General features: G+C 41.3%; 1 protein-coding gene across 2 annotated transcripts in view; it reads right to left on the bottom strand.

Annotated features, from left to right (window-relative positions):
• Positions 1 to 22,366, bottom strand: part of LOC132122339 (high choriolytic enzyme 1-like) — a 33,364-nt gene that overhangs the window by 5,503 nt on the left and 5,495 nt on the right. The window contains exon 8 of one of the 2 annotated variants that reach the window (XM_059532497.1): positions 20,876 to 22,129. The exons of the other annotated variant lie outside the window; for it this stretch is intronic. Coding sequence (XP_059388480.1) covers positions 22,125 to 22,129 — 5 coding nt within the window. The 3' untranslated portion in view covers positions 20,876 to 22,124. Of the gene's footprint in view, positions 1 to 20,875; positions 22,130 to 22,366 lie in introns of those variants that run through there. 2 annotated transcript variants of the gene reach the window in all.

A 22,366-nucleotide genomic window follows, 5' to 3' on the forward strand; every position in this document is an offset into this window, starting at 1 on the left:
ACCTTTTTGAATTTTATTTACAAAATTTAATATATACTATACAGAGTTATTGAACAGAATCAACTGAATCAAAACTTGTTTTGAGTTAACCGATCTTGTCAAAAGTTATAATTGTGAACTTGTTATACGAGTGAAGTCTAACTAAACTCTATAGTTATTGGATGCACCCAGATTAGTCCATGTATTGCAATTTGATTGAGTTTTTTTCCTTGTCATTGCGAAGTGTCATTCAATTGAAACTGTGAATACTGTGAAATACTTTTCTTTTTTTTCACTTTATTCTCTATGAGCTCCGTGTAGCTGTTTTTATTTGATTTTTTCTCTAAAATCTTTATCTTACTATCTGTGGCGAGTGGGGTGGGACGTGGGAACAAGGAGTGAGGCCGGCAATGATCAGTGGCACCTACGGCCCACCGCCGGTCTCGAGTCCCACGTAGGAGATGGAAGGATATAAAACTGGAGCGACGACAGTGAAGGACGAGAGAGGACCAGGCCTGGGCCTTTAGTTGTGTTGTGGTTTTTATTTTGAGCGCACCAGTCGTCCGTGAGGGGCTGGTGCGCTGTTTTGTGTTTATTTTGTATTATTAAAATGTTGTTTGATTGTCCGCCGGTTCCCGCCTCCTTCTTCCCGATGATTAGGAAGTTTTTATCATTACAGTGGTGCCGAAGCCCGGGAGAAGGAGGGACGCGCTGCTGTAGATCCCTCGCCGCTTCGGGGAATCCGCGGTGCCACAGAGCAGGCGAGGAGGATGCCGCCATGGACGCTCGAGGCGGTGGGCTGGAGCGAGTTGCCGGGGACGGGCGAGCTCGCTGCCGACCGCCCGCTATCTGGAGGGTCGGCTGCCTTCAGTGAGGGAGCGGAGGAGTCTGCGCCGTTCGCCAGAGAGCCGGAGCCTGCTGCCCTCCGCCTGAACGGGGAGGAGCAGGGAACGGGCGACTCCTGCCGGCTGCCCAAAACCGGAGGAGCCGTCGCCGTCCACCGGGTGGCGGAGGAGTGTCGTACCGTCTGCCGAGGGACGTCCAGTGCCACCGCCAGGCACCGCGGAGGAGATCACCCAGCCGGTGGAGGGCCGAGCAGGTGTGCGTCTGGGAACCGGAATTTTTTTTTTTTTTCTCTCCCCTCTCTCGTCTCTGTCGCTCCTCCTTCCATCTCCTTTTCTCCTTTTCTCGCCTCGTCTGTCCTACCCCCAGGTTCCCGCAGGTCCCCGTGAGCGGTCCCCCCCGGAGGGGGGGGGGGGGAGTAGAGCGCAGTCTCGTGGGTACCCCCTGGCCTGCGAGGGGCGATGGGGGTATGTGGCGAGTGGGGCGGGGCTGAGGGACGTGGGAACAAGGAGTGAGGCTGGCAATGATTGGGCAAATCAGTGGCACCTGCGGCCCACCGCCAGTCTCGAGTCCCACGTAGGAGATGGAAGGATATAAAACTGGAGTGACAACAGTGAAGGATGAGAGAGGACCAGGCCTGGGCTTTTAGTTGTGTTGTGGTTTTTATTTTGAGCGCACCAGTCGTCCGTGAGGGGCTGGTGCGCTGTTTTATGTTTATTTTGTAATTAAAATGTTATTTGATTGTCTGCCGGTTCCCGCCTCCTTCTTCCCGATGATTAGGAGGTTTTTATCATTACACTATCACTCTCTGTTTTTTTTTTGTAAAGTGGTAAAATATTATTTAATTCACACCATATTTCTGATATTATCGATCAATCTTATCAGATTAACTTTGATCGTTCACTTTTATTTTATATCCGTGAGTGCAGTACACATGCAAAGCGTTAGCACTCGTTAGCTTGTCATTAGCGTTTTCATTTGAACCTATCGCTGTTTTTCTTTTCTCCTCTCTCTCGCTCCAGTTTTTCACAAGTTCATCAAACAACCACAGTAAGAATATTTAATTAAGCACAGTGAGTAATGGCTTCTCCTGTTATTGTTACTTTAACCTCTTGCCACATGTACAGTTTATCTATCTCTGTAGCTGATGAGGGATTCACATGTGATAAATGCAGGGAAATAGTTAGGCTGACAGAGAAGATTTCAGAATTAGAGACACGCATCCAAACTTTAATTGAGGACAGTAAGAATGTTAGAGCTCTAGATACGGCTTTGGATGCGTCTAGCTTAGTACATTGTTCGGTTCCGGAAACAGAGCCCCTGCAGCAGGGCAACTGGGTGACGGTGAGGCAGCGTAGTCGTGGGTCAAAACACAGCTCTTCTGTTCCGATCAAAACATTAAACAGGTTCTCCCCACTCAGTGATGCACCCACTGAGAAACCTGATGAAAGGGCTCTAGTTATTGGTGATTCTATTGTACGGAATGTGAATATAGAGACACCAGCCACCATAGTCAAATGTTTACCGGGAGCCAGAGCGCCTGACATCTTGGCAAATTTAAAAGTGCTGGCTAATGCTAAACGTAAATACAGTAAGATTGTTATTCATGCCGGCGCTAATGATGTTCGACTTTGCCAGTCGGAGATCACTAAAAATAACATTAAAGAGGTGTGTGAACTTGCAAGCACGATGTCAGACACTGTAATATGCTCTGGTCCCCTCCCTGCTTACCGTGGTGATGAGATGCATAGCAGATTGTCATCACTCAATGGCTGGATGTCTAAGTGGTGCCCACAGAATAACATAGGTTTCATAGACATAGACAACATAGGCAGACCTGACCTGCTTAAAAGAGATGGTCTTCATCCCTCCTGGGGTGGTGCCACTCTTCTCTCTAGAAATATGGCAAATAGTCTTAGTGTTTATACTTGACTAACTGGGGCCCAGGTCAGGAAGCAGACAGGCTGGCTAAACCGACCGTTTGCTAGCTGCCTCCCGTCACAGAGGTCAGTTAATTCTCAGCACATAGAGACTTTTTCACCTAGATATCACACTATAAAGACTGTGTCTGTTCCCCAAACTAGAAAATACAAAAAACGTCCAAACCAAGTTAAGATTAACAATTTAATTGAGGTTCAACAAATAAAAAACAGAAGCAATATGGATAAACAAATGATAAAGCTTGGCTTATTGAATATCAGATCCCTTTCTACAAAAACACTTTTTGTAAATAATATGATCACTGATCATAATATAGATGTACTCTGTTTGACAGAAACCTGGCTAAAACCTGATGATTACATTATTTTAAATGAGTCCACCCCCCAAGATCACTATTATAAACATGAGCCGCGTCTAAAAGGCAAAGGTGGAGGTGTTGCTTCAATTTATAACAACGTTTTCAGGATTTCTCAGAGGGCAGGCTTCAAGTATAACTCGTTTGAAGTAATGGTGCTTCATATAACATTATCCAGAGAAACAAATGTTAATGATAAATCCCCTGTTATGTTTGTACTGGCTACTGTATACAGGCCACAAGGGCACCATACAGACTTTATTAAAGAGTTTGGTGATTTTACATCCGAGTTAGTTCTGGCTGCAGATAAAGTTTTAATAGTTGGTGATTTTAATATCCATGTTGATAATGAAAAAGATGCATTGAGATCAGCATTTATAGACATTCTGAACTCTATTGGGGTTAGACAACACGTTTCAGGACCTACTCATTGTCGAAATCATACTCTAGATTTAATACTGTCACATGGAATTGATGTTGATGTTGTTGAAATTATTCAGCCAAGTGATGATATCTCAGATCATTATTTAGTTCTGTGCAAACCTCATATAGCCAAAATTGTAAATTCTACTTCTTGTTACAAGTATGGAAGAACCATCACTTCTACCACAAAAGACTGCTTTTTAAGTTATCTTCCTGATGTAACCAAATTCCTGAGCATATCCAAAACCTCAGAACAACTTGATGATGTAACAGAAACTATGGACTCTCTCTTTTTTAGCACTTTAAATAAAGTTGCTCCTTTACACTTAAGGAAGGTTAAGGAAAACAGTTTGACACCATGGTATAATGAGCATACTCGCACCCTAAAGAGAGCAGCCCGAAAAATGGAGCGCAGCTGGAGGAAAACAAAACAAGGTATTTTGTATTGCTTGGTGGGAAAGTAACATATCCTACAGAAAAGCATTCAAAACTGCTAGATCCGATTACTTCTCTTCTCTTTTAGAAGAAAACAAACATAACCCCAGGTATTTATTCAATACAGTGGCTAAATTAACAAACAATAAAGCCTCAACAAGTGTTGACATTTCCCAACACCAAAGCAAGAAATGACTTTATGAACTACTTTACTTCTAAAATCGATACTATTAGAGATAAAATTGCAACCATTCAGCCGTCAGCTACAGTATCACATCAGACAGTGCACTATAGACCCCCTGAGGAACAGTTCCACTCATTCTCTACCATAGGAGAGGAAGAATTGTATAAACTTGTTAAATCATCTAAACCAACAACATGTATGTTAGACCCTATACCATCTAAGCTCCTAAAAGAGGTGCTTCCAGAAGTCATAGATCCTCTTCTGACTATTATTAATTCCTCATTGTCATTAGGATATGTCCCCAAAACCTTCAAACTGGCTGTTATTAAGCCTCTCATCAAAAAACCACAACTTGACCCCAAAGAACTAGTTAATTATAGACCAATCTCAAATCTCCCTTTTCTGTCCAAGATACTAGAAAAGGTGGTATCCTCACAATTATATTCCTTCTTAGAGAAAAATGGTATATGTGAGGATTTCCAGTCAGGATTTAGACCGTATCATAGTACTGAGACTGCTCTCCTTAGAGTTACAAATGATCTGCTCTTATCATCTGATCGTGGGTGTATCTCTCTATTAGTTTTATTGGATATTAGTGCTGCGTTTGACACAATTGACCACAACATTCTTTTGCATAGACTTGAACACTTTGTTGGCATCAGTGGAAGTGCATTAGCATGGTTTAAATCGTACTTATATGACCGCCATCAGTTCGTAGCAGTGAATGAAGATGTATCCTATCGATCACAAGTGCAGTATGGAGTACCTCAAGGCTCAGTACTAGGGCCGCTACTCTTTCACGCATTATATGTTACCCTTGGGAGATATCATCATGAAACATGGTGTTAGCTTTCACTGTTATGCTGATGATACTCAGCTCTATATTTCTTCACGGCCCGGTGAAACACACCAATTTGAAAAACTAATGGATTGCATAGTCGATATAAAAAACTGGATGACGAGTAATTTCTTACTGCTAAATTCTGAAAAAATAGAGGTGTTAATTATAGGACCTAAAAACTCTGCTTGTAATAACCTAGAAAAACTGTCTAAGACTTGATGGATGCTCTGTCAATTCTTCGTCATCAGTTAGGAACCTAGGTGTGCTATTTGATCGCAATCTTTCCTTAGAAAGCCACGTTTCTAGCATTTGTAAAACTGCATTTTTCCATCTCAAAAATATATCTAAATTACGGCCTATGCTCTCAATGTCAAATGCAGAAATGTTAATCCATGCATTTATGACCTCAAGGTTAGATTATTGTAATGCTTTATTGGGTGGTTGTTCTGCACGCTTAGTAAACAAACTACAGCTAGTCCAAAATGCAGCAGCAAGAGTTCTTACTAGAACCAGGAAGTATGACCATATTAGCCCGGTCCTGTCAACACTGCACTGGCTCCCTATCAAACATCGTATAGATTTTAAAATATTGCTTATAACTTATAAAGCCCTGAATGGTTTAGCACCACAGTATTTGAATGAGCTCCTTTTACATTATAATCCTCTACGTCCGCTACGTTCTCAAAACTCAGGCAATTTGATAATACCTAGAATATCAAAATCAACTGCGGGCGGCAGATCCTTTATCCTAATATGCTTTTAATATCCAAATCCGCTAAAGGATTTTTAGGCTGCATTAATTAGGTAAACCGGAACCGGAAACACTTCCCATAACACCCTATGTACATGCTACATCATTAGAAGAATGGCATCTACGCTAATATTTGTCTGTTTCTCTCTTGTTCCGAGGTCACCGTGGCCACCAGATCCAGTCTGTGTCCAGATCAGAGGGTCACTCCAGTCACCCGGATCCAGTACGTATCCAGACCAGATGGTGGATCAGCACCTAGAAAGGACCTCTACATCCCTGAAAGACAGCGGAGACCAGGACAACTAGAGCCCCAGATACAGATCCCCTGTAAAGACCTTGTCTCAGAGGACCACCAGGACAAGACCACAGGAAACATGATTCTTCTGCACAATCTGACTTTGCTGCAGCCTGGAATTGAACTAGTGGTTTCGTCTGGTCAGAGGAGAACTGGCCCCCCAACTGAGCCTGGTTTCTCTCAAGGTTTTTTTCTCCATTCTGTCACCGATGGAGTTTCGGTTCCTTGCCGCTGTCGCCTCTGGCTTGCTTAGTTGGGGACACTTCATCTACAGCGATATCGTTGACTTGATTGCAAATAAATGCACAGAACTATTTAACTGAACAGAGATGACATAACTGAATTCAATGATGAACTGCCTTTAACTATCATTTTGCATTATTTACACTGTTTTCCTAATGAATGTTGTTCAGTTGCTTTGACGCAATGTATTTTGTTTAAAGCGCTATATAAATAAAGGTGACTTTGAGTAACCCCTCTCTCCCGGGTCCTCTCTGACGCTCCTCACACTCGCTCCGAGCGGGGCTCGAACCCCGGTCTCCGGAATGGGAGGCGGACGCACTAACAAGGAGGCTAAATGGCTACAGCCACTAGCGTCTGTCACTAGTGCGTCTCTTGAGATCGGGGAGTGAGGTTTACCTGCACAGCACTACTCGCTGGCCTCCGTTACACTCACCCCCCTAAACCTCACTCCCATCCGGGTCACGGCACCAAATGTAACCCCTCTCTCCCGGGTCCTCTCTGACGCTCCTCACACTCGCTCCAAGCGGGGCTCGAACCCAGGTCTCCAGCATGGGAGGCGGACGCACTAACAAGGAGGCTAAATGGCTACAGCCACTCGCTGTAGAAGGACCAATTGCGTCTCTTGAGATCGGGGAGTGAGATTTGCCTGCACAGCACTACTCACTCGCCTCCATTACATCTACAAAGAACCAATTTATTTTCAATACAGATTTATTTCCCCACAAAGTTGAGCTGTTTTAATTTATGCCTTCCGAGTCGAACCTATTGGCCTATAGATATAAGTATATTGTCAGTGCCTGTCAATTGACGCAGGTATTACATAAAAAGTGGCGAGCCAGCCAGGATGTGTAATTAATAGCTTATTTATATTTTACATTCTAGGAAAAATCAACAAACGAGACATTCAAATCTGTTTATTTAGTGTGGAAAGTGCATTGACATTGAAAACATGGAAATAGTACAGAAGGAAAGTGTAAAAATCTTAAATGCTCTTCTAGTCAGTGGACCAATTAACACTCTTGAGGATGAAGAGATCCTTGATCTTCTAAAGCAGCATGGTTCCATTGCAAGAGTCCTTCCCATTAACGATCCTAAGTCCAAATATCATGACCACACCATTGTAGAGTACATCTTTGGATCAGCTATGGAATCAATAAGTCGCTTGCTATCCTTTAGCTACACAGATAAAGACAACCCAAGCTTAACTTACCAGATAAGAGCCTTGAGCAGTGCCTACTCTTCTGAGGAGAGTTTTGGTGCCACAACCTCTTACTTAAACCAGAAAAATTTAGAGTAAATGAACAAAAACAATTTTTAAAGTTTGGGCTCATAAATATTAGATCACTCACACCCAAAGCGGTTATTGTAAATGAAATAATCATAGATAATAGTTTTGATGTACTCTGCTTGACTGAAACCTGGCTAAAACCAAATTAATATATTGGTCTAAATGAGTCTACTGCACCAAACTACTGTTATAAGCATGAGCTCCGTCAGACTGGTCATGGGGGAGGTGTTGCAACAATATATAGTGATATTCTCAATGTTACCTTGGGTCGAAAACAGAACACAGGTTTAACTCACTTGAAATACTTCTGCTTAATGTTACACTGTCAGACATGCAAAATAAATCTATTGTGTCTCTTGCTCTGGCTACTGTGTATAGACCACCAGGGCCGTATACAGTATTCTTAAATGAATTTGCAGATTTCCCCTCAGACCTTCTGGTTACAGTTGATAAATCGTTAATCATGGGAGATTTTAATATTCACCATGATAATACAAATGATGCATTAGGACTTGCGTTTACTGACCTAATAAACTCTTTTGGAGTCAAGCAAAATGTCACTGGGCCCACTCATCATTTTAATCATACACTAGATTTAATTATATCGCATGGAGTTGATCTTACTGATATAGATATCGTACCTCAAAGTGATGATGTTACAGACCATTTCCTTGTATTGTGCATGCTGCGCATCACTGATATTAGCTATACAGTATGTCTCAGCGTTACCATCTCGGCAGAACTTTTGTTCCAACCACCAAAGACAGATTTGCAAATAACCTGCCTGATATATCTCAACTGCTATTTGTACCCAAAAATACAAATAAACTAGATGAAATGACTGGCAACATAGGCACTATTTTCTCTAATACATTAGAAGCTGTTGCCCCCATCAAATTGAAAAAGGTTAGAGAAAAACGTACCATGTGCCATGGTATAACAGTAATACTCACTCTCTCAAGATAGAAAGTTGTAGTTTTGAACGCAAATGGAGAAAATTCACTTGGAAGTTTTTAGAATTGCATGGAAAAACAGTATGTCCAGCTATAGACAGGCTCTAAAAACTGCTAGGGCAGAGCATATCCACAAACTCATAGAAAATAACCAAAACAATCCAAGGTTTTTATTTAGCACAGTGGCTAAATTAACAAATAACCAGACGCCACCTGATTCAAATATTCCATCAACGTTCAATAGTAATGACTTTATGAATTTCTTCACTGATAAAATAGATAACATTAGAAATACTATAGCGAATGTAGATTCTACAGCGTCTAACACTTCAGTTTCATCCATGGCACCCAAAAATAAACTGCAGTGCTTTACAACTATAGGACAGGAAGAGCTAAATAAACTTCTCACTGTATCTAAACCAACAATGTGTTTATTAGATCCTTGTACCCACTAAATTACTGAAAGAGTTGTTACCTGTAGCCGAAGAACCGCTTCTCAATATTATTAACTCGTCGTTATCTTTAGGTCACGTCCCAAAACCATTCAAGCTGGCGGTTATTAAACCTCTTATTAAGAAACCAAAACTAGATCCTAGTGAACTGGCAAATTATAGGCCTATTTCAAATCTTCCATTTATGTCTAAAATTTTTGAAAAAGTTGTATCTGCTCAGTTGAGCTCCTTCCTGCAAAAAAAATGATCTGTATGAAGAATTTCAGTCAGGTTTCCGGTCCCGCCATAGCACAGAAACTGCACTTGTTAATATGACAAATGACCTGCTTCTCGCGTCAGATCAAGGCTACATCTCATTGCTAGCTTACCAGGTCAAGAAAATATGATCATATTACCCCAACTTTACAGTCTCTGCACTGGCTACCTCTTAAATTCTGTATCAGTTACAAATTATCATTACTTACATAAAAGGCCCTAAATGGTTTAGCTCCTGCGTACCTAACTAGCCTCATACCACGTTACAATCTATGACCCTCCCTAAGGTCACAAAACTCTGGACTTTTGGTAGTCCCTGGGATAGCAAAGTCCACTAAAGGAGGTAGAGCTTTTTCACATTTGGCTCCCAAACTCTGGAATAGCCTTCCTGATAATGTTCGGGGTACAGACACACTCTCTCTGTTTAAATCTAGATTAAAAACGCATCTCTTTCGCCAAGCATTCGAATAATGTATCTCTTAAATTGTGACTACAGTTGTATCTGATGCACATTCTTATTCTTTAGCTTGGGTTAAACTAATTAATTTTACTTTGTTGGAACAGCAGCTATGCTAATGATGTCTCTATTCGTTTCTATGTTTTGCCATGGGATTTACATCCCGTGGTAACCAGGATTTACACAAGCTCCAGTCTGGATCCAGAACACCTGAGAAGACATGATGCTGACCCCTCAGAGGACCCCAGATGATGCTAACCCCTGAATCAACAAACAGAACTAACAAATATTGCTACAAGTGTGACTGCATCATATAATTACTGCTGTTAATAATGTTCATCGTCTGGCAGAATATGCCCTGTATTAATTTTTCTGAAAAATCCTGTCATATGCACACAAACTGACCACCACTTATAAGCTACTACTAAATATTGTAGAAATGTAATTTTCTGTAAAGTTGCTTTGTAATTATTTGTATTGTAAAAAGCGCTATATAAATAAACTTGAATTGAATTGAATTATCCACCCTGAAAGCCATTGCTAAGCAAAGTGGAAAATCCTTCAACGCTTTGCTACAAGAAGAACTCTCTCAGATCTCGAGCTCCTTAATTCCAGATGAGGTGGATGAAAAGGAGTCTGAGCTTGACGAGCTCAATTCCATTAAAGAGCATGATGCTTCCAAGATAAATGTCCAAGTCCCATTCTCAATGTGCCAACACATACTCAAGATGACATACCAAGGTCTGAAAAACTTTTGTCAGATACCATGAGTCACGTTCAACTCAATCCCGCTGAGGTGCATAAAGTCATTGTGGAGCATATAGTTAAGAGTGAAGTTGATGCAGAAATTCCATCTACTGCTGTAGTTAAGCTCCGCCCTTTCTCTTGGAGAATTCCCCAGCCCAGTAATGAATCCGATTACGACAATTGGCGTTGTAATGTTGCTTTACTCTTCGATGACCCTTCTGTGTCTGACTTACAAAGAGTAAGGAGAATTACTGAGAGTGTCTTACCTCCTGCCACTGATATTGTCAAGCCTTTAGGGCCTCGTGCTTCTCCCAGAGCCTACCTTATTGTGCTTGATGCAGCTTATGGTGCAATTGATGATAGTGATGAGTTGTTCTCAAAATTCATGAACACATTTCAGAATGATGGAGAGAAAGCATCAAAAGTTAACTGTCCAGTTACAGAATGAGTCACATCAGGATGTTGTACTGCAGCCAAATGCTGTTGTTGCTGAAGTGCATGCCATCGAGAGCATCATCCCTCAAGAACACGAGACGGGATCTGTACCTGCTGGTCAGTCAGAGCTGCTCCGAAGGAGTGCTTACTTTTGACTTTGGAGAATCCCCACTGCCCAAAGAGTGGAGGGATAGGATCAGTAAGAATCTCAGTGATATGTCTGATGTGCTTGCACAACATGACCTCGATTTTGGTCGAACATCCAAGGTCAAGCATCACATCAAGCTTTCTGAGGAAACTCCATTTAAACAAAGAGCCCGTCCTATCCATCCTCATGATCTGGCTGCTGTCAGACGGCACTTGCAAGAGTTAAAAGAGTCAGGAGTGAACCGGGAATCTGAGTCTCTGTTTGCATCCCCAATCGTAGTAGTACGAAAGAAGAATGGCGACGTGAGACTATGTGTGGATTACAGAAGGCTAAATTCACATACTGTCAAAGATTCCTATGCTCTGCCTAACCTCGAAGAGTCTTTTTCTGCCTTAACAGGTTCTCGTTGGTTCTCAGTTATGGACTTGAAGTCTGGTTGTTACCAGATAGAAATGGAGGAGTCTGCCAAATACAAAACCGCGTTCTCTTGTCCTTTAGGATTTTAGGAATTTAATCGGATGCCTCAAGGAATTACCAATATACCAAGTACATGGAGGATCTACATCTTTCTGAGGTCTTGGTGTTCCTTGATGATGTAATAATGTTTTCCCAGACCCCAGAGGAGCATGAAGAACGGCTTCTAAAAGTACTGAGAAGACTAAGAGAGTATGTGTCAAAATTATCCCCAGAAAAATGCAAGTTCTTCCAAACTTCAGTCCGGTACTTAGGCCATTTAATATCAGAGACAGAGAAAAGATAAGTGCTCTTAATACCTGGCCAAAACCTAATAACCTAAAAGAGTTAAGATCATTCTTGGGATTTTCTGGATACTATCGATGGTGAAACCCTTAAATGACTTCTTAACTGCTGGTTATGCCCCACTGAATCGTAAGACCATGAACAGTGAGTTGAAAAGAAGTTATTTTAACCCAAAAGAGTCATAGCCATAAGTCATAAGCCATAAGTCACTGGTTTTCAACCGGTGGGGCGCGAGTAGGCTACAGCAGGGGTTTTCAAACTGTGGGTCGCGACCCACTCGTGGGTCACGGAATGGAACAAGGTGGGTCGCACAAAGTCACTTGGCTGCAGCTAATTTTGCGTTTCAATGACACACAGACACTAACACAGTTCAGTCTAGGGCTGCACGAATGTGACGAGTGGGGCGGGGCCTAGTGCCATGGGAACAGAGCTAGGCCGGTGGAGTGATTGGGAAATGAGCAACACTCACCGGTCTCAAGAACCACGGAGGAGATCGGAAAGATACAAAAGAGGAGCGATGACAGTGAAGGACGAGAGAGGACCAGGCCTGGGTTTTATTTTGTGTTTGTTTTTTATTTGTGCACGGCAGTCATCCGAGAGGGGCTGTCGCGCTGTTTTGTGTTTATTTGGTTATTAAAACTTTGTTTGATTGTCCGCCGGTTCCCACCTCTTTCCACGAAGGAGTCATCGAGGCAGTGGGCTGGAGTGAGTTCGCCCCCCCCCCCCCCCGGCAACTCACTCCAGCCCACCACATCGAGCACCCTCGGCGGCAGACTCCTTCGCCCTGCTCGATGGCACTGCGGATTCACCCCAGCGGCGAAGGATCTTCGGCAGCGCGCCCCTCCTTCCTCCCTGGCTTCGGCACCAGTGTAAAACATTAAAATCTTCACAATCACAGGAAGAAGGAGGCGGGAACTGGGAACCCACTCATCACAACGATATAGCCCACCAACATTAATAATGAACTGCAATATCCTTAGTGTGATTTTCAAATTGCAATTAAGTCCGTGTGCGTTGCGTGTTTTGAAGGTCTCAGAGCAATGTCATTAAAAGGTTCAATCGGTCTTTTTTTACCTATTTCACAATTATTTTAATCTCCAAACTGTTTTAGATAGTTCTGCTTTGCTTCTTATGCTTTTCTAAAAAAGTGTTGGATTGTGCTCCGTTCTCGCCGACACACACGGAAGGATCATGAATGCAACAAAACACAGCAGCGCAGATCACACTTCACTGGAGTGAGCCTGCTTCACGTTTTTATGGACACTACATATTTTAACGCCAGTAAACAAAAATTAAAACTTGTAAATTTGTAGTGAAATTTTCAGTTGTACTCTAAAATAAAATGGTTATTTTTCTTAAATACTTAATTTCTGTCATAAAAATTTTAAGTAAGATTAGGTTTAAAGTAATTTCACTCGTTGTTTTTTTTTTTTTTTTAATATTTTGGTGGGTCGTGAAATATATTACACTTGTCTAGGTGGGTCGTGGAATGGAAAAGTTTGGGAACCACTGGGCTACAGGATAGGAGGAAAAAAACCTGAAAAAGAGACCTGCTCATAGACTTCAGAAAACGGCGCTCATTTGTTTGATTTCTCCTCGAGAAGCTGCGCAAGCCTCAAAAGTTTAAGGTCCTTGCACCCTGACTGTATATATATATATATATATATATATATATATATATATATATATATTTATATGAACGAATAAACTAGTCAGAATATAGGCTACAGTTAAAGCTTTCCTTTAGTTTTTGGAAATGCTCATACGCACGCAGCCACGCACACACAAACATGTTTAAATACATTTATGTTGTTAATAAATAAATAACAACAAATTGTTGTAACAGCAATATCTCCAAGTTTTGTTTTTCACTGTAAAAATGTCATGATTAGCCAATGCAAAGAGAGAACCGCCACCTTTTCCCCCCACTTCAAGCACTGATTATAACACATACAAATCATCCTCCTGGCGACTTTTTTTTTTGTTAAAAAGCGACAAATCCAGCGGGGTTTTTGGAGACTTTTGTGGTGTTTGGAGACTCGATAGCAAGAATCACTCCGCAGTTAGGCCTACTGTGCTCAACGAGCAGCGGGTGCTGCTGTGAGCCCCTCTCTCATCCAAAAGCATTCACAGGCGGTCAGTCTCTCAGTAGCCTCGCGCAGCAGTCCCAGCCTGCAGTCAGAGCAGAGAGCAGACACACACACCCCCTCTGCGTCCAGGCTGCAAATGAATCACGCTTGCGCATGGCTGCTGCTGTTCCCGCCCTGGCTTACAGAGCGGGGTGTAAATGTAAATGTTCACTCACTCTCACACAAAAATAAATCACTGCATTTAAATTGACTCACGACATAACTCTCCATTCACTCTAGTCTAGTCTCTTGCCAAGTTCGCTTGTGCCAGCTCTTGCTAGTCTGTTATCAATCTCGAATTACATAGGCCTTTACTACAGAACCCCAACAGTCTTTTTATAGACTAAACCCACACACATTCTTTTTAAAGATTAGATCAAATCTCAGCCCTAGCCAGTAATTTTTTTAAATGCTAGGCAGTAGCTACACTTAGCTAAAACTACCCACGCGACTAAGACACACACTCACTCACTCACACACACACACACACACACGAGGACTACAATCATTTAGTATTAAATTTAAATCAGAATTGTCTGCGAAATAATTGTTTTGTTCGTTTAATTAAAGATCGTGCCTAATTCCCGACTGATTAGCCCCTGATACGTCTCTCAACATAGCCACACACACAGTTACATATTGCCTAAACTTTATTGAAAACACCAGAATCAGAATCAGAAATCAGAATCAGAAAGAGCTTTATTGCCAAGTATGCTTGCGCATACAAGGAATTTGTTTTAGTGACATAAGCTTCCAGTAAACAGAGACAACAACACACAGACAAAAAAAAAAAAAAAAAAAAAAAAAAAAAATTTACAGGAGAATTACAAATTGGCAAATAAATAAGTGTATAAACAATTGTGCTATAAATGATAATGGAATAGGATTGAGTGAGATGCAGGAATGTTCTAGGATGGAGGGGTAACAAATAAATATAAGGATATTGCACATTTTTGCATAAGCATACGTTTAAGTGGGAAACATTTAACTGTTCATGAGGTAGATTGCCTGGGGGAAGAAACTATTCTTGTGCCTTGCTGTTCTTGTATTTGCGGCTCTGAGGCGCCGGCCAGATGGCAAAAGTTCAAAGATGGGGTGACTTGGATGTGAGGGATCCAGAGTGATTTTCTGAGTCCTTTTCCTCACTCTGGATGTGTACAGTTCTTGGAGGGTGGGCAGGGGAGCACCAATAATCCTTTCAGCAGTCCGAACAGTTCTCTGTAGTCTTCTGATATCTGATTTTGTAGCTGAACCAAACCAGACAGTAATTGAAGTACACAGGACTGACTCAATGACGGCTGAGTAGAACTGTTTCAGCAGCTCCTGTGGCAGGTTAAACTTCCTCAGCTGGCGAAGGAAATACAACCTTTGTTGGGCTTTTTTCACAATGGAGCCAATGTGATTGTCCCACTTCAGGTCCTGAGAGATGGTGGTTCCCAGGAATCTGAATGACTCCACTGCAGCCACAGTGCTGTTCATGATGGTGAGTGGGGAAAGTGCAGGGGGGTTTCTCCTAAAGTCCACAGTCATCTCCACTGTTTTGAGCGTGTTCAGCTCCAGGTTGTTAAGACTGCACCAGACAGCCAGCTGCTCAACCTCCTGTCTGTAAGCAGACTCGTCACCGTCCTGGATGAGGCCGATGACTGTAGTATCGTCTGCAAACTTCAGGAGCTTGACAGAGGGGTCTTTAGAGGTGCAGTCGTTGGTGTACAGGGAGAAGAGCAGAGGGGAGAGAACACATCCCTGAGGGGCACCAGTGTTGGTGGAGCAGCTGTTTGACATGAATTTCCCCAGTCTCACTAACTGTTGCCTATCTGTCAGAAAGCTGGTGATCCACTGACAGATAGAGCTAGGAACAGAGAGCTGGGTCAGTTTGGTTTGGAGGGTTGTTGGGATGATGGTGTTGAAAGCCGAACTAAAGTCCACAAACAGGATCCTCACATAAGTCCCTGTTTTGTCCAGATGTTGCAGGATGAAGTGCAATGCCATGTTGATTGCATCATCCACGGACCTGTTTGCTCGGTACGCAAACTGCAGGGGGTCCAGTAAGGGTCCAGTGATGTCCTTCAGATAAGCCAGAACCAGTTTTTCAAACGACTTCATGACGACAGACGTTAGAGCCACAGGTCTGTAGTCGTTAAATCCTGTTATCTTGGGTTTCTTTGGAATGGGGATTATGGTGGAGCATTTGAAGCAGGAAGGCACTTCACACAACTCCAGAGATCTGTTGAAGATCTGTGAAAAGATGGGGGCCAGCTGGTCAGCACAGATTTTCAGACAGGCTGGTGTAACGCCATCTGGGCCTGGTGCTTTTCTTCTTTTGTTTTTCTTGAAGACCTGGCGCACATCATCTTCACAGATTTGAAGAGCAGGAGGTATGGAGAGGGGGATTGCAGGAGGTGTTAATGGTTGTGTAGGGAGATGGTCAGAGTGGGTGTTGGGGGTTTCAAATCTACAATAAAACTCATTCAGGTCGTTAGCAAGTCGTTGATTAGCCTCAGTGCAAGGGGATGGTGTCTTGTAGTTTGTGATGGCTCTCAGTCCTCTCCAAACTGAAGTAGAGTCGTTGGAAGTAAACTGGTCTTCCAACTTTTTAGCATAGGTCTTTTTAGCCGCTCTAATCTCTTTGTTCAGTGTGTTCCTGGCCTGATTGTACAAGACCCTGTCCCCATTTCTGTAGGCATCCTCTTTGGCCTGACGAAGGTGTCTGAGTTTTACTGTAAACCATGGCTTATCATTGTTGAATGTTAAATAAGTCCTGGTAGGAATGCATATATCCTCACAGAAACTAATATAGGATGTTACAGTCTCTGTGAGTTCGTCCAGATCGGTGGTAGCAGCTTCAAAAACGCTCCAGTCTGTGATGTCAAAACAAGATTGTAAATCCTGCTCTGTTTCACTGGTCCATCTCTTCACAGTCTTTACTACAGGTTTAGCAGATTTAAGTTTCTGCTTGTAGGTCGGTATAAGATGAACCAGACAGTGATCAGAACGTCCCAAAGCTGCTCGTGGAACAGAGTGATATGCATCCTTTATTGTGGTGTAACAGTGATCCAGTATATTACTGTCTCTGGTGGGACAGGTAACATGCTGTCTGTATTTTGGCAGTTCACGGGAGAGATTGGCTTTATTAAAGTCCCCAAGAATGATTAAAACAGAGTCCGGGTGTTGTTGTTCTGTGTCTGTGATCTGATCAGCGAGTTTCTGTAAAGCCAGACTTACTTGCGCTTGAGGAGGGATGTAAACACTAACCAGAATGAGCGAGTGAAACTCCCGCGGCGAATAGAACGGCTTGCAGTTGATAAACTGCGTTTCTAGATCAGGACAGCACATCTTCTTTAACACAGTTACATCTGTACACCACCGTTCATTGATGTAAAAGCATGTCCCGCCGCCGCGCGATTTCCCCGTTGATTCTGCGTCGCGATCCGCTCTAAACAGCTGAAAGCCCGGCAGATGGAGTGCGCTGTCCGGTATGGCGTCATTCAGCCAAGTTTCCGTGAAACACAGAGCAGCAGAGTGAGAGAAATCCTTATTTGTCCGAGAGAGCAGAAGGAGTTCGTCCGTTTTGTTGGGTAGAGAGCGGAGATTTGCGAGATGGATGCTAGGCAACGGCGTTCGAAATCCGCGCTTCCTGAGTCTGACGAGCGCTCCCGCTCGCTTTCCCCGTCTGCGCGTCCTGAAGCGCTTGATCAGCGCCGCTGCTCCTCCGATAACAATGTTCAGTAAAACGTCTGTATAATAGAAATCCGGAAAAATATCATGTGGTGTGTTCTGCCGAATGTTCAGCAGTTCATCCCTGGTGAAACTGATCGTGTTTGTTAAACAAAAAACAGGAAAAACGAACAAAAACAGTACAAACACTGGAGAGCCAAGCACTGAAGCAGCCATGTGCGGCGCCATCTTGGATATTTAGTTCATATTCATATGTTATATTAAACACATAACAAAAATGCAGAAATTTCTTGTGAGGACCAACAAGCCAACCGATGCACCACCAGCTGCAAAAAAGCTTCGAAGGTACGATGAAGCATACCTGCAGTTTGGGTTTACAGTCACGGCGGATCTGAGACCTCAGTGTGTCGTGTGTGCCGAGGTGCTGGCAAACGAAAGCATGAAGCCCTGCAAATTAAAAAGCTGCGAGAGGTGCGAGAGGAGCTGCGAGCTGCGAGAGGAGGTGAAGTGGTTTTTGACAGAAATCAAATCAGATCTGGTCAAGCATCTCAATGACACTATGTGGCTTGCGTCTCTGTCCTATTTGGTCGATATATTTGACCGCTTGAATGGTCTCAACCTGTCTTTGCAAGGCCGCAAAACTCATATTTTGCTCCTTGCAGACAAAGTGCACGCCTTCACACAAAAACTAGACCTCTGGCATGGCCGCATCAGTCGAGGGTACTGCGACATGTTCCCCAGCCTCACAGACTTTATCACTGATGCAGGCACGTCACACAATTTCTCCTCCCTATTTCAATCAGCGTCTGAGCACTTGTCAGCAATGAAAAAACAATTTGCGACATACTTTAAAGAGGATTATCGCTCTTTTGTGTGGGTTCAAGATCTGTTTGTGTGCACAGCAAACGAGCTATCAACTGATATGCAGGAACAGCTTTTTGAGCTGAAGAGTGACAGTAGACTGAAGGAACTCTTTAGCTCCTGCCCTCTTTCGTCATTCTGGGCAGCATTGATGCAGGATTACCCTCAACTCGGTGACGTTGCCTTGAAGATTCTCCTTCCTTTCGCGTCAACATATTTGTGTAAGGCAGGATTCTCAAAAATGACTGCACTCAAAACGAAATACCACAATCGTGCACAAATTGAGGATGATTTGAGGCTATGTTTATCAAACATTGAGCCAAGAATTGAGGATCTTTGCAAGGCAAAGCAGGCTCAGGTCTCACATTAACATCACCTACCTGCAAGCTTCTGTAAAAAATGCAGATGATGCCTACTATTAGGACTAGTAATAATAATAATAATAATAAAGCATAAATTAATATCAGAGGTCTGGTGCAATTCCCAATTATAGCAATAGCCTAGTAATGATAATAGGCCTACTGATGATAATAATAATAATAATAATAACAACAACAACAACAATAAAGCATGTAACCTCATATAATTATATAGCAATAGCCTAGTATGATAATAGGCCTACTGTTGATAATAATAATAATAATAATAATAACAATAATAACAACAATAAAGCATGTAACTTCATATAATTATATAGCAATGTAACTTCATATAATTATATAGCAATAGCCTAGTAATGATGATAGGCCTACTACTACTCATAATAATAATAATAATGCCTGCAAGCTCAGATTAGAAGTCTGGTGCTACTCCCAATTATAACAACAGCCTAGTAATGATAATAGGCCTACCTACCGCTACTGATGATGATAATAATAATAATAATGATGTGGGCCTAAAAATAATAGCCTAGGTCTATCTATCTATCTTAATACTTAATACTGTCGAAGAGTAACTGAAGGATCATGATAAGCACAAAACGCAAAGAGATTTGCTTAACTTTAAGAGGGGTGTATGTAAACCCTGTATAATTTAAATGTATTATAAAATAAGGAATAAATTAAAGAGTGTTGAAATAATTAACTAACCAGAAATAATACTAATAATAAAAGTGTAAGAAATTATAAAATCTAAGTAAAACGTATGTTAGTGTGATGATTGACATTTTAATGACTGTCCAGTTAAGTGAGGTTTATGTTGAAGTCCCGCTCCACCACGTTAGTTGCTGTATGCGAGAAGCCATTTTCTTTTCTCTATGAGAATCGAGCATCGCGTTAGTTCAGTCAGGCCACGTTAGTCACGCTTGCATCAGCTGACAGTCAGCTGTTCCTGACGTGTACCAATCCAGTCTTGACACCTATCACCTGCAGTCTATTTAAATTCCCATTCTTCAGTGTCTCTCCATCGCATTGCTGCTTGCAATTAACTCCCTCCTCCAACCCCAACTCCACCAACTGAACCAGTAATCCGATCTAACTTTGTTTTTCTTTACAGTCTCTTCATTGGAAGCAGTCTCTATCACATTTTGTTTACAACTCACGTAATTGTGAATTGTAATTATATATATATACTTATAATGGTTCTGTTCTGTACCCCAGGGGGGTTTGTCTTGCTGCTCTCCCCGCTCTGTCCAAGCATGGCTGCATGGACAGGCGTGTGGAGTGTTGCCCAGAACATGACCATACCGCCAACACTAACTGTATGCAATTATAATTGTCATAAATATACTTGATGGAAGTGGTCCTGATTAAACTAATGATATTAGAAGCAGCATAACTTTGAGAAATAGCTAAAAAGAGGAGTCAAAGAAGATAAAAATACATCTATGCTTTTATTTCTTTGAATTTTGGTGAGTACACATTTTGCACTGTGTAAACAGTTATATATGCAATCAGATATGTGCAATGATGTATTTGAGTGAGAGATAATGTGATACTGATGAGTTCTGGTTTATTACAAGTTAGAAGAGGTTTGTTGGCTAAGCAGTAAGGTGTTCATATTGTTTGAAGTTGATATTTGTTTTTTAATTAGATGGCTTAATGTCGACTGAGTTGTTGAATTACGGTGAAAGTGTTACTGTTAAATGTTTAGCAGGCCAACGAATGCTATCTGTACTGTTGTACTAGAAACGGATAATTGATATGCTTGTGAACTTAATGTTGCCTGTGTGTATGTATACACATATATTCTGGAACTCCGATCATTTCAATTTGAGGACAATGCGAGATGGCGAGTCAACCCACACAAGACCAAAGCTGAACAGTTAAATCTAACCCAGGAACCGGGTAGGAAAATTCAGATTACCTGCAAGTTCACAGAAACGGAGCCATATCTTCTTTCTTTATTTTTCCTTCGAGAGACCGCTCAAAGGGATATCTTTGTGAAGACCGAACTATTAGTTTTTTTTTGTTCCTTATTGTTCGCACATGGAGTTTTGCAGAACCTGGGAATCGAATAATTTTTCTGGTGAATCTATCGAACTGAACCATTTTGAACCGAGTCACTTGAACTGAATCTTTTTGAACTGAGATTACAGAATCAAACCAAATTGAATCTTTGCACTGAAATCTTTTGAATTGAATGTATTGAACCAAACCTTTTTGAATTTTATTTACCAAATTGAATGTACTATACAGAGTTATTGAACAGAATCCATTGAATCAAAATTTCCTGAATTGCTCTTGTAACATTCTGATTTTTAAAATGTTTTCTTTTCCTGTTTTGAGTTAACTGAGCTTGTCAAAAGTTATAATTGTGAACTTGTTATACGAGTGAAGTCTAACTAAACTCTATAGTTATTGGGTGCAACCAGATTAGTCCATGCATAATTAGTGTATTGCAATTTGATTGATTTTTTTTTCTTTGTCATTACGAAGTGTCATTCAGTTGAAACTGTGAATACTGTGAAATAATGTTCTTTTTTTCACTTTATTCTCTACAAAGAATCAATTTGTTTTCAATACAGATTTATTTCCCCACAAATTTGAGCTGTTTAATTTATGCCTTCCGAGCCGAACCTATTGGCCTATAGATATTAGTATATTGTCAGTGCCTGTCAATCGACACAGGTGTTACAAAAGATACTCAAAAACACCCATTTCAAGGCTGACTTCAAGATTTATTTTGAAACCTTACAAAGACTTTCAAGTCGTAAAGGTATCAGAACTAAATTTCTCCTTTTTATGTTGACTCTACCTTTATTCTATTGATGCCACTTTTCATTTTTTTACATCTTTGTTATGAATGTTATCCTTAACGTACATCATATATAATACTTCATGTTTAAGAATTTACAAATTCTATGCCGGTACACAATTTGATAGAATATTATACATGAAACATTTAGTATTTTCAAAAATGGCAACCTAATTAAAATTGAAAAAGTAAAAAAATAAAAATAAAAAAAAAAAGATAATAGGACCCCTTTAAAAAGCATTTTAAGTGTACAGTATATGCACCTTTTGTTGGTTATTCAGATGCCTCTGATACTGAATGTTTACTAAGAGGTGTCTGATTGAAAAAGTAGTTTAATTTTTAAAAGATAGAAAGCGAAAAATCAATTGAAACTTTCATGTGGAATTTTTTTTTAAAAAGGATGATATGTGAATGATGAATGCTAAGATGAAAAGATTAATAATATCAGCAAACACATCCCTCCTGCAGCCCGGTAGCACTTCAACCTAAGAAAAAAATTATAATAATAAACATTTAACATGAAAAGACAGACAAGATGTTGTTGTCATAAGAGTTACAACAATTATAAATCCCACTGTTAAGACCACCAGCCCGCTTATTTTAGCCTGCAAGATGACCCTGGTCAAGCAAGAAGACCAATAAATAAATAAATAACAATATTCTGGTAGACCAGGTAAGTACTGCTAATGAACAGCATGTGTGTAGCGGCCCATCTACTAACC

The sequence above is a fragment of the Carassius carassius genome, chromosome 3, assembly GCF_963082965.1.
Source record: "Carassius carassius chromosome 3, fCarCar2.1, whole genome shotgun sequence".
Taxonomy (NCBI): domain Eukaryota; kingdom Metazoa; phylum Chordata; class Actinopteri; order Cypriniformes; family Cyprinidae; genus Carassius; species Carassius carassius.